This window comes from Ciconia boyciana, chromosome 14 (genome assembly GCF_034638445.1).
Source record: "Ciconia boyciana chromosome 14, ASM3463844v1, whole genome shotgun sequence".
Taxonomy (NCBI): Eukaryota; Metazoa; Chordata; class Aves; order Ciconiiformes; family Ciconiidae; genus Ciconia; species Ciconia boyciana.
Window position 1 is genome coordinate 2,615,264 of NC_132947.1, and position 12,589 is coordinate 2,627,852.

A 12,589-nucleotide genomic window follows, 5' to 3' on the forward strand; every position below is an offset into this window, starting at 1 on the left:
ACCCCCCGAGCTGCCATCCACACCATGAGCTCCTGTCTGACATCAGACCTACAAAATGCAAGCCCTGAGCAAGCCTTCTCTCTCCCCTCAGCACGGAAGGCTCACTCTTGCACCCAAATCCTTCCCCCAGCCCTGAGCAGACCCAGGGACTCACTCCTACCCCACGAGGCACTGGAGCAGGGCAGGGCAGGGCAGCAATGTGCTCAGGGAGCAGAGCGAGTTCAGTGCCAGCAGGGACAGGCTGTGCAGCCAAGTAAGGAAGAAGTCAAGCTTGATCTTGCTCACATCCAAAACACACACATACTGGTTAGTCACTGGCACAACCGTGCCTTCCAGCATTACCAGACCCTGCTGGAAGTGCTGCGGTCAGACACTGCACCGTGTCCCAGTCCAGCCCCACCGACATCCACAGCACCGCTCTGCTCTCCCACCCCAGATGAAGAACAACCCACAAGGTTTTAAAAGGCTGCTTGGCTTTATTAGTTGCTATTGTACAAGTACAAAGTAAATAAAACATGTTACCAAGTCTGCATGGAAAGGGCGTAGTTGCATTAAGAAAGAGTAAAAAGGCTGGTGCGGGAATCGTCAGGGGTTTGCTGCACTTTTTATTACAAAGCAGCACCTTTGCCTTGGAGCAGCCTGCCTACTCTAAGGGGGGGGGGGGGGCTGTGCCCGCCAGCATTGGGAGCAGCCGCCGACCCTCTCACGCCGAGGGCCCGTAGCTGGGCTCGCTGGTGTGGCGCCTCCGTCCTGCTCCTGGGGCCGGCACCAAGCCACATGCCATCGGTCCTGTTGTCACCCGCGGTGCTCCCAAGCTGCAAGATAGAGCAGAGAAAGGGTCAGGCTGACATCAAGGCGTTTCATTGTCGCTCTGCATTTATTTCTGCAGCAAAGGAGTCGGTGCCCTGGGCATGAAGATGTCACCCACTGGGTCAGGATGCACCTCGGGGGATGCAGCGGAGATGTCCCCCACCGCCCTGGGTGCTGCATTGGCACTCGCCTGCATCTTCTCGTCCAAGGAAAGCACTCACCTCTCCGGGGACTCGGACACGGTCGTCATGGCTGGGTGAGCCGTCTTCCCGAAGAAGAAGCTAGCCCACCAGTGGCCGGGGTCAGACTTGGGCAGACCTGTGGGACGGTGCGTGGGTCAACACAACCTGGGCAGCCCCGCTACCACCCCAGTCTCATCCCACAGGAGAGGCTGGGTCACCTCCAGTAAGATTTGCAGTGGAGGGGCCGGGAGCAGAGTCCCCCCACGGCCCCAAGCCGGGACAGGTGACACTTACCCGGGGGGTGGGGGATGACCTCCCCAGAGTACTCCGAGCTGCCGCAGGAGCTGTTGCTGGATGTGGAGCTCAGGCGCCCTGTGGAGAGACCACGGCCATCAGAGCCACCACCGACTCTCGGTCGTGCCGTGAAAAGCAGAACACAGCCTTGATGTGCCCATCCCTGGGGTGACACGGCTCAGTCTCATCACTACATTGCTCCAGTACTTGCCCAGCTTTAGTGCCAAGTCAAAAACCACTGGGAAGGAAACACTGGCGAGATTACAAGCTGGCCAAGAGCAGGTAGCAGAAAAGCACCTGAACACCTCTGTAGGAAAACACCTGCAACTAAGGACATTATTTAATGGCTTTGCATCTGTATGCAACACTTGGGAGGCCTTTGCAGATGACTTGAGGCCAAGAGGATGCAGATTCCTGCAGATAATCCATGCAGTTTTAGTCCAACTGCTACAAGCCTGTTACTAGCTTCAGCTCAAGGGGAATACTTTAATCCCCTCTGGTTTAGGCAATCCATTAAACCAGAAAGTCTCTCCCCTGGAAATGTACCTATCACTACCATTGCCCAGACTGGTTTTACAGCTCATTTCCACAGCAACAGTGCAAGATGCATTTGAAACTGTCACCTCCCCTCACCTACCACCTTAATAACAAGTGAAAGAGATTGCGAGACCCATCTCCAGCTGGTACAACTGGGCAGGGGCTGCAGTGGCCCAAGGGAGGGTCCAAGCAGCAGGAGGGACGGCTGCTGGCTGCCCCTCCTTCTCAGCAAGGAGCTTGCCAGCTCTCATGGGGCTTCAGCTGAAAGCACACACCTGAGCTCAGCTTCATCTTTGCTGGAGCCACATCCCCCCAAGCCTGGCAGAGCACCCTGCCCGCTCGCCCACCGCCCTCAGCCCACCCCAGCCCCGAGCGCACGCCCTTACTTCTGTAATAGTTGTGTGTTGCCATGAGCGAGCCGCTCGATGGGATGGACGCCATGGTTCTCGATCTTGGTTCTTGTGCAGATCTAAAACCTGCGAGCAGGGGGACAGCCGTCACTGCCAAGGGACCGCAGCACAGCCCCCGCAGCCACAGCCCACCTGGGCCCCGACCTGCACCCACACATGAGAAAGCTGCAGGAGTTTAAATAGTACCGGTGTGATTTCTCAAGAGATTTGACATGCATACTTTCACAGTAGCACTGCACTGGGTACGGAGGCCAGCGCTCGTAGTGCTACGCACGGTTTAAATCCGCAGCTGTAGAGCTCTGGCTAAGAGCTACGTGCAAAGCCAAAGTAATTCCCTCAAAAACGACTGCCTGCACAGAGCGCAGGCCTGGCAAGTCTGCACAGCACCTTCCCCAACCCCGCACGGGTGTTTTGCTTCCTTGCAGAAATCCAGCTTCCCTCACTGTATCAACAGTTGGGAGTTATGAAATCTCAGGCAGAGATTGCATAAGTAGCAAAGGAGTGTTTTGCTCGGGGCACATACCGAGGGTTTTCGTGCAAGGGGTTCCAGCCCCAGCCTGTCCCCAGCAGTGCCTCCACCACCCCCGAGCCGGGGGCAAACCTGCCTGCCCTGCACCATCATGCACAACACAGTCCCCCTCCTGCAACGTCCCCTTCCAGCACGGGCAAGAAAATTGCTCTCCCCGGGCCACAACATGTCCAGTTCTGAGCTGGAGAAGTGTTTTTCTCCTCCTGGTACAAAGCACCTCCCTGCTAGGATGTTGACTCTTCCCATGCCCCACGGTCTGAGCCCTTCTTGTTCAACCAAGCTCCGAAAAGGCTCAGACACCCAAAGGTGCCAACTGCCAGTAGAAGCCACAGTCCCCTGGGCCTGCAGGACACCGAGCCCCGCTGCCATCCGCAGGAACAGCGAACGCACCGGCCTGGGCTATGAGCCAGGCACAGGAGAGGCACCCAGCGCCCCGGGACCTCCACCACCCCCCGGGCGTCCACATCCTCCCCAGTTCTCAATGAGGCTTGCCCTGGTTTAATGATGCACCCACTTGTTGGGTGTCCTGCTACAAAAGGTCTTCCACACGTTCCCATTAATACACTAATCCTTAGTGGAGAAACTGAGGCACAGAGCCGTCTCCCGTGAGTTTCACCCCAAAGGGAATCGCTGCAGCCTTGCAGTTGACCCTTTCCAAAGCAAACCCCCAAAAATCGCTACGGGCCGCCCCGTTTCCCCCCCCCCGCCGGGGCTGCACGCCCGGTCGCAGCGCACCTGGGCTGGGCGGCGGGGTCCGGCGGGCGGGCGGGCGGGCGGGCACTAGGGCCGCGGGGGCCGCTCGGCGGCGGCGCCGCCCGGGGAACGCAGCGTCCGCGTCCGTCCGCACCGCACGGCCTGAGCCGCGGCGCTGCCGGCTCCGCCCCCCGCCCCGCCCTTATAGCCCCTCGGGCCACGCCCCCGCGGGGCGCGCCGCCAATCGGAATGGGAGGACGGGGGCACGCCCCTTCCCCATGAGGGGCGGGGCCTGCGCGGGCAGCGCGTGCGCAGCGCCGAGCACCGGCGGGACGGCCGCGCTGCGCGTTGGGTTTCAGCGTTACCGGGGGGCAGAGGGGGCCCTGTAAAGCTAGCGTGTAAATGAATAAATAAATAAATACGGATTTGCAGGGATCCTGAGCGGGCTGGGCTGTATCAACGTGTGGGGAGAAGGCTTTATTTTAAAGGAAAAGGCCTGCAGCAACCTCTAAGTACAACCCACGCCAAAACACAACTCCTCCGTATTTGGGTACCGGCATCATACTGTATAGATGCTGTTATATAAACCAGCGGTATCGCAGGGTACGAGTCCTGGAGGGCCAAGGCGATGTCTTATCTACGTAAGAGGAATACAGAAACCTTACAGAAAATTGCTTGCTGCGTGGAATGGAAATGCGGTTGAGAACACAAAGTGAATCCACTTTTAAGTGTCAAAACAGCACTCAGGAGAGGTGCGAAGCCTCGCGTTATCTCCGCAAAGGCGGTTTTGATATTTGCTATAGCTGAAGTGTTACTCATTTATTCTCTCTCCCGAATTCGGTAATACTTCAGAGCAGAGTGCTGTGGCCCAGCACGCTGAGGGTTTCCAGTAAAGTCTTGCAGTTTGGGTGCAGGTGCGGGAAATGTTGTTTTTGGGGGGTGATGCTTTAAGCCATTTTAGGCTTTGGAGATAGGAGGGAGCCCATTTCCCAGCCTGGGGCGCTTCTTGTGCAAGCTCTTCATGCAATGGGGTTCATTCCTCCTCCCGTCTGTGATTTTTGTTATTAAGCGGGAGTTGTTCATTCAGCACCGGGGGGCGAGCAGCCAGCTCCAGGGGAGGCAGCGCTGGGTTGCTCCAGGAGGACATCGATCTCCCCGTGCCGATCATGGGGCTGCAAAAGGGCCGAGCTGCCCTTGGGGCTGTGTTTCTCAGCGGGGCAAGACCCCCTGACATGGGGACACTCCATGTGACCCGTGTCCCCAGATCCCCCCGCCTGGCCCACGGCACCAAGGCAATACTCCTGCCATCACCAATGGGATGGGCGCCTTCCCCCGTGCACAGCCCATATGCACGCTCTCAGAAAAATCGTCCGGGACAGCTTCTGGGAAAGCCTTGGCACCACAAGGCTGTAAATAAATTTTTTATCTTCAAAGTCTACCCCAGAGGTTTAAGGACCAACACAAGAGCATGCATGAGCCAGCTCGGGACCAAGTCGCTCCCGCTGTGCCTCAGTTTCCCCATTGATGATACTGACTCAGCGCTTTCCAGGGAAGGAATTGGCTAAAGGCTGTGATGGACTTTGAATATACAAATACCAACAGGCAGTTTGAACAGCCACGTGGTTGTTTTCATGCCCAGCATTAGGCTTTGCTTTTGTGCCTCATGATCAGGTTTGATCAGTGGTTTGATTTCGGGGTCCCTGGGACCCCCAGGCCAGCCCTGCTGGGAGCATTCACTCCCAGCCGTGCCAGCCGCAAAGCACGGAGACCTCTAGGGCACCGGCTCAGAAGATTTTTCTAGCCCAAAAGGGAAAGATATCAAGACTAAAAATTGTGTGCTTCAGATCTGAAAAGTCACTTTTGTTGTAGTGAAGCTGGTGTAATTTCTCAGGTTCCTCCTCAAATCCTTCCTGCGAGACGTATCCCTGCACCCCAAGTCCCTCTAATAATCTATGGAGAAGTAAGAGTATATTGATATAGAGAGTATATTCTATAACAGAGTATATTCTTCCCAGCGGGTACAGGATGGCTTTGTACCCCACCGAGCCTGAGTGGGCTAATTGCTTTAATTAATGATAGAGCAGAGAGGAACAAACACTTCCTAGTCCCTTTGTGCAACGGCACCACTTACACCCACGTTTGGGGCTGCTTTTTAAAGGATCAGCTCATTAAGCAGACAGCACCAGGAGCGCGATGCTGCACCCATAGCAATGGGGGATGAATCGGGGCTTCGCTGGTTCGGGGGAGATCAGTCTCCCCGCACGGATGGATTACAGCCTCCAGCAAAACGTGTCTTGCTCTGCTCTTCATCCCGAAGCCAAATCTACTTCGCCTTAATGATGCAGCGGGAGCAGCGGCGGTGGGACAGAGCAGCCGAGGGGGATTGATGGAGCATCCAGTCCGGTTTCCCAGGACGAAACCTGTCCTGGGTGTGTTGAGGAGAGGAAGACAAATTTCATTTGTATTGATGAAGAATCAGTTGTTTTAAAAGCAAGCAGATGACAAGATTTGGATAGATTTTCTCTTCGATTTTCCTCTAATTACAGCCTCTGAGTTGACTACGACTCTCCTTACAGTTTGCTTTTGAGCAAGGTTTCTGTGCTTTCTTTTTTTTTTTTTTAAATCTGGGTCTCTGGGCTCCATGTTAACAGCTGGCAACTGGCTTTTGTTATCTCCTGGTTGTGTGTGCTGTTGGGAACTCGCCTTTCATGTCCCATTTTGTTCTTGGCAGAAACGTCTGGAAGCCAGCAAAGGCTGCGGAGCTGAAGGAGCTGCTGCCTCTGGACACCGCCAGCACTCACGGGACATCACAGAGGGGTGTTAGCTAATGCTGGGGGCGATGGGGCACCCCAATGCCCAGCCAATGAGGCTTAATGCTGCTGCCAGATTCCCTCTGGGGATGTGACATCCCACCGGCTTCAGGAATGTGGTCAATGGTGAGAAAGTCACCCAGCAGCCCCTTCCCCACCACCCTGCACCAGAGCACGCAGCAATTTTCCTCCCAGGTAAAGGCAGCGCTTACTCCCGGCACAGCAGAAATGCAGAATTGAGCTCTCTTATAGTTCCACAAGGCCTGATCCTGCACCACTGAGGGTTTTGCTTCATTCTCCCTCTGTTGAGGACCTCTTGCTGCAGAGGAGGGAGCAGGCATGACCCGTGCTCAGGCTCTGCCCTCCTGCTCCTCCTGCGCTGCATTTGCCAGCTGTGTTGCTCAGTGCCAGGTTTGGGATTTGGGCAGCGTCTGCCCAGCGCAGGCAGCTGCTGCCACCTATGGATAAAAAAAAGCCAAAATGTTCACCCCAGACACTACATTAGGGTCATCCTCTCCTCTCTGCCCAGAGCCTTTGCAGCCACACTGAGGTCAGAGCAAGAGTAGCTGCAAAACCAAACCCATGGTCGTGTCGTGGCCCGACACGGATGCCTGGGCATCTTCCTCTGCCTGCACATGTTTAAATTGGAAAAGGGGGTGTCCTGGAAATGCAAGGGGTGACTTTCCTTAAGCACAACATGAGCAGCGTATTTTACCAATCGGCTGGAAATTGTGCTCTGCCTGTCTGGGATATATGCAGCAAAGTGACCCAAGTGCCACCCTGGCAGGAGAATAAACCGAAGTCAGACTGGGGCATGCACCAGTGTCCCTGCGGTGATGGGAGCAGCTCTGCTGTCCTCGCCTGCAGTTTGTGCCAAGGGGTGCAGGCATCCAGGGCTGATTTCCCGAAAGGCTCAGGGAATTGGCAGCAGGCCATATGCAAATATGCCTGCAAATATGCACATTGTGGAGAGAATTAGATAGAAAGTCACAAGCTGCCTGATTTGCCTATGCAAAAGGGATGTCTCCAATTTGGAAGAAGCAGTGAAGAGAGACTACCGCTGCTTGCTGTAATCCTGAGGCTTTAGGTGAACTTGATCCCACGGGTTCCTGACTTTTGGCCCATCTGTTCCTCTGGGAAAACTGGAAAATCATCTTGCAGAAACCAGCAGCGGTGCTGAGCAGGATCCATCTCTCTACAGAAAACCCTTAGACCAGCATCTCCTTTGTGGGACCAGGGGAGATTTCACTACCATTCAGTGAATTCAAAACATATGCAAACAAATTTCTCACCTGTATAAACCCTTGGGCTTTGATGGGGGTTGGTTCACCATCAAATTTTCTCATTAAGTTCCCTGATCCTTATTTCTCCCTCTGGATGCATCCAAAGCTTATGCTGTTAGCCAGGTATCTCCATTAACAGCCCTTTGACTAAAGCGATCAGAAGGTAGGAACAGCCAGGGCTCTTTTCGCTCAGTGGCCGTGGTTTAATATGAAAAGCTGTGCCCAGGATTAATGTAGGCTTTTCCTAACTCGGAGATGTGCATGGCTGCCAAAACAAACACATCAATCTGTTGTAGCTTGATACGGCACCAGACTCCCTTGCTGTAAAACCAGTGTGGTCCAGGAGCTCCCTAGCATCCTGCAAACAGCATTAAACCACAGGGCAGAGGTGTCTTATCTCACTTGGGCTTGACCTAGATCAGGGTCTGTCCCCTCCTTGGCACACGGGGAGATTCACAGGATCAGCTTCTCGCAGCTCTCGCAGATGCTACGTCCAGATGTCAGAAATGTCAGGGTGTCCCTAAAGAAATGCATTAGAAGTGGTATTTTTCTCCTCCCCTGGAGTTAAAAAAGATTTCAGAGCGTGGAAGTGCCCATGCTGGCTGCTTCCCAGATGGACAGTGGTTTGGACTGAGCAGTTTTATCCTCCACATCCTCCTTGCTGCCAGCAGCATCTTGGAGAGCAGGAAGAAATAGAGTAGCAATATTAAAATGACCGTGGGGAAGGTGAAGAGCAGTGCAGGAGTTAAATTCTTCAGAGGAAATCTGAGTTTAGGTCAGGAGCTGCTGCATTTGACCCGGGGATGTGCACCCAAGGGTGTCTTATAACCCCTGGGGTGTTTCTGAGCTCGGAGAGGTGGGACGAGGGAGCAGCATCGGAGGGTGCTGGAGGAGCTGCGTCCCGCAGGGATGAGTTTCTGATGATTTTATCTCTGAGACCACCACCCCTCTCTCAACCTGGCTGAATTTGGGTCAAGAGCCTGCAAGCTGCTTGCTGGGGACATAGAGGTATAGGCCATGCGTGTGTTGTTGTTTCTTAAGGAAAGGGATTAAAAATCAGCCCAGCCTGCCAGGCTGATCTCTGTATCAGCACCCGCCGAGGCCGGCTGGAGGGCGAAAGCTGGTGGATGGGTCCCTGGGCTGCGCGGGGCTGCCAGCTCATCGGGGATTTATGCCACACACAGAGATTTTGCTCCCCTGCGTCGTTGCAACGGGATTCACAGCTTAAGGTGCCACTGACCGGGTCAGGTAATGGAGCCGGGGGTGGCCCAGCCCCGCCGGGGTGATCTTCCCCTGCTCCCCGCGCTGCCCTGATGGCCCCGGCGCCTCGCACCCTGGGGACATCTCTGCCTCGCTTTCCAGTCTAAATGCTGAGCCTTAGCAACATCCCCTGCTCGTATGTGGTATTTTAATAAAGGATGGAGAGTTATTAAGACCAGTGAGTTACCACCAGAGGAGGGATTTCACCTCATGAATGCGTGATGTCCAGCCGTTATTAAAAAGTGATTAAAATGAGAAGCTGTTCTGCTGCGCTCCCAGGGGAACGTGGGCACCGGGAACCAATGTAGGAGCTGCCTCGGCACCCACGGCTCCAGAGGCTTTCCACGGCAGAGCTGAGTTTTAGGTGTGAATACCTACAAACACCGGCGACGGGGCATGGCTGCTGTAGGGTGGAGGGATTTCCCCGTCTCGACCCCGTAACTCAGCCATTTGGTGGAAAAGGGCTTTCTGGAGGAGCATCCCCGTGGCACGCCTGGAGCCACGCGCTACCACCCACGCCCAGGATGGATGGTGACAGTTTTAAAGGCCTTTAAGCATTGTCCCTTCGGCACTACTACCTCGGATCGCCTCGGGCACCCAATGGCTGTGGCTACACCGAAACCCCGGGGGCCAGGTCCCGGTGGTGCGAGCATGATGGTGGGTCCTTGGGTGCAGCCTGGTGCAGCCCGCCTTGCACAAGTCATGCTGCTGTCCCATCAGGGATGACACCAGACACCACCTCCAGCTGGCCAGGTGGCTGGAGGGCTTGGACATCTTGTTATCGCCTCCAAAGTTTATTTTTAAACCTCTGGCTCCAATTTAAAGGTATCAGCAGCGTGCGCTGAGTGCAGGACCTCAAAATACTCCCCTCCTCCTTATTCCCATGCCTTTCTGTCCTATCATTTCTGTCTTCATCTCCCCTCTCCAGGTCTACAGCATGAGCACGAGCTGAGAAACCTGCTCACAAGTTTCATGAAATCTTCTCCTGTTTGGTGCCTTGGGCCGGGAGTGCTGCCAGGCAAACACACAGAGAGAGGCACAATACGTCAACACGGGGGCCTGGAAAGAGTGACCTCAAAGCCAACCCCACGTAAACATGTTCTAGAAACCTCTGGGAGATGCAGCGGGGAATCCCATCCCATCTTAAGCCCAGTTAAGATGGGGTTTAACTGAAATGGGAATGCCTGTTTTATGTGCACCAGCTTTGACACTTGGGATTGCCATGGGATGTTGTATAGATGAGGAGAGGATGGCCAATGTCTTGGTGTTTTGAGCTTGATCACTTCCAGCAGATGGTAAATGCTGAAACATCTGGGCGCAAAGTCTCTGCAAAGCCTCTAAAACTGGTGTGGAAGGAGCTGAAACCCTGACCATGGGAAGATGGAAACCTAACAGCATTCACCCCTTCCGTAAAGCTGCCCCTTGGAGGACAACTGCTGCCCTACACACTCTCATCTGCTTTACCGACGGCTGTTGCATGTGGCCAGCATGAAGCCCTGCATTTCTTCCTTTCAGGGAAAATATCTCTGTTGCTTTGCATGGGAAGAAGGCAGAAAATAGTGATTTATAGCCATTCCTGTGTCCAGCCCCGACTTTTCCCTGGCGAGAGCAGAGCTTCTGGAGCGATATCAGGGTAGGCATCCCTCATGGCTGCTGTCTGCTCTGCCTAAACCCCCACCTTCAAAGGAGACCTGATGCATTTTATGGAGACAAAAACACAAGCGCTCAGTTAGCTGAACGCGTTACTCACGGGAAGAAACACCCGCAACGTGCAGGCAAATTCAGGCAGGCAGCCTGGGGTGTTCGCATCCCAGATACATACAAATTACTGCCACTGCGGATTATTCACTCTCCCAGTCACACCGTGCAGGGCCTCTTTGAAAAAAAAAACAATCTCAATTATGATGTCTGGGCCAACGGGAATTTTAGCACAGCTTAAAGCATCAGATCCTCACCCAGGGGCTGTGGGGCTGGATGGGGTTGAAGTGATGAGGAAAGGTGTAATAGGCACCTGCCATGCATGTGTGCAGCCTGCCCTTCCCTTTGGGGGTCTCCGTTTGCTTGAGTGATCCCAAATCATTTGGTGATGGTTGGGTTTTTTTGGGGGGGGAGGAATCAAGCCTAAATAAGAGGTAGAGGAATTGTTTCAGCTGGGACCTGAATGTGAAGCCAGATGGATGGAGACGAGGCGCTAAACTTCAGCCGCCCCCGGATTTTGCCTGCTCAGGTCTCTTTTATTTTACGTAGCTGAACATTTAAGGACAGATTGCCACTATTTTCCAGGAGGGAAAACAGTTCCACTCAGGCATGACAATCGAGCTTGATGGTCCACAGGGACCGCAGGTGCTTCATGAAACCCTTTTCTCCGGACACTGGCCGGACCTGGGCACAGAGCTGTGGCTTTAAGCTTCTCGGAGGCCGGGCGTAAGGTGGCTTAACCGAGCCAAGATTAGCCAGGTCTGACAGCCCTCTCTCCTACTCCTGTCCCGTACTATTTATAGTCCAATGGGCCATCAAGCTCTGTTTCACTGTAGAAGTAAAGCACAGTGCACTGCCCCTTTTTCTTTTCCCTGCCTGGGAAAAGGGGTGAAAATTCAAATTCTCTTTACTGGAGAAGGAACGGAGAGAGGAGAACTCCATCATACGCTTGCCTGGCCCAAGTGGCAGAGAGACCTGGGATTTACTCCATCTCCGCGAAGGCTGAAGTCTTCATTAGCAAACGCAGCCTCTGCCCGGCTGAGGGCAGTTCCCAGCCTGCCCGCAGCCCTTGTATAAAAAGGGGAGATTATTTCTTGGCAAAGCACTAAAATATGGGTAGGAAGAATAAGGGATTTAAATCCCGATCCCTCCTACGTGTTATCGCACTTGGTGTCCATCCCCGGCACATCCAGACCTGGGGTAACGCTACTACCCCTGTCCCAAAACAAGGCTGGGTCAATCCCTTTAAATGCTGTCTTAGAGCCTTCCTCTTGGAAGTTTCTTTTTATTTTTTCTGGCACTCAGTGCATTTTATGTTGCACAAGGAATGCTGCATAAAAGTAAAAGATATCTTTCCTGTCATATTTCTAAGAAAATACCAATGAACTATAACATTCATAAAAAAATAAAGTCTCCCTTTAAGCATTAATGAGAGGTTAGTAACATTTTAATCTACATGATGTGTAAGTTTTTAACCCTTAGACTATGAAGGTAAGAATACCTTCATAAGAGTACCTAAGAATACCTGATTTAGTTGTTAAATCCATTGGAAGGATGGTCTGGGCCATAAAATTGGCCTGGACTATTACATTGCTTCATTCAAAATTAGCTTTCTTTTGACCTATATTTGGCTTTGGGACACAGAAAATTTTGCATTAGCCTTGTAATTGCACAGCTGACACAGGTATAAATATTCTGACCACTACATGTTATTTTTTAATGCAAATAAAGTTTCGTGGTATTACCGAAGGAGATTACTTATGGTTTCCTTGTCCTCCTAGGACTTGAACCCCATCTCCCTTTAAATGAGATGATGTTAATAAACTACAGGTTCTTGAGCAGCCAACATACGTGTTGCAGGTGCAGAAATCTGGTTTGCTCTATTTGTCCCTTGCTTTGCTGTTTGCTCCTGGGCTAATGCATTTCCCCCGAGGCAGAAATGCGGGTCAGGGCCGGCGGGGCTCTGCCCAGGGAGGCGTTTGCCCCGTGTGCCATGCAGGGACCCCTCTCCTCCCAGCACGTGTGGGAAAACAGCCCTTCTGCACCACTGGCCCCACTGGGGGCAGAGCAAGGGCTGTGCTGC

The 12,589-nt window shown here is 53.5% G+C and overlaps 1 protein-coding gene across 1 annotated transcript; it reads right to left on the minus strand.

Moving 5' to 3' along the window:
- Nucleotides 1–455: 455 nt before the first annotated feature.
- On the minus strand, nucleotides 456–3,633 carry PPDPF (pancreatic progenitor cell differentiation and proliferation factor). The gene is made up of 5 exons (XM_072879371.1): nucleotides 3,498–3,633; nucleotides 2,210–2,299; nucleotides 1,287–1,364; nucleotides 1,032–1,128; nucleotides 456–815 (listed from the first exon to the last, which is right to left on the minus strand). Exons 2-5 carry the CDS (start codon nucleotides 2,262–2,264, stop codon nucleotides 704–706), a joined length of 342 nt encoding a protein of 113 aa, XP_072735472.1. The 5' UTR covers nucleotides 2,265–2,299; nucleotides 3,498–3,633; the 3' UTR covers nucleotides 456–703.
- Between the last annotated feature and the right edge of the window lie 8,956 nt (nucleotides 3,634–12,589).

Coding starts and splice junctions, on each gene's coding strand:
- PPDPF (XM_072879371.1), bottom strand. CDS start 2,264: ATGGCGTCCATCCCATCGAGCGGCTCGCTCATGGCAACACACAACTAT. Junction 1,365..2,209: donor AACACACAACTATTACAGAA/GTAAGGGCGTGC, acceptor GTCTCTCCACAG/GGCGCCTGAGCTCCACATCC. Junction 816..1,031: donor GTGTCCGAGTCCCCGGAGAG/GTGAGTGCTTTC, acceptor TCTATCTTGCAG/CTTGGGAGCACCGCGGGTGA.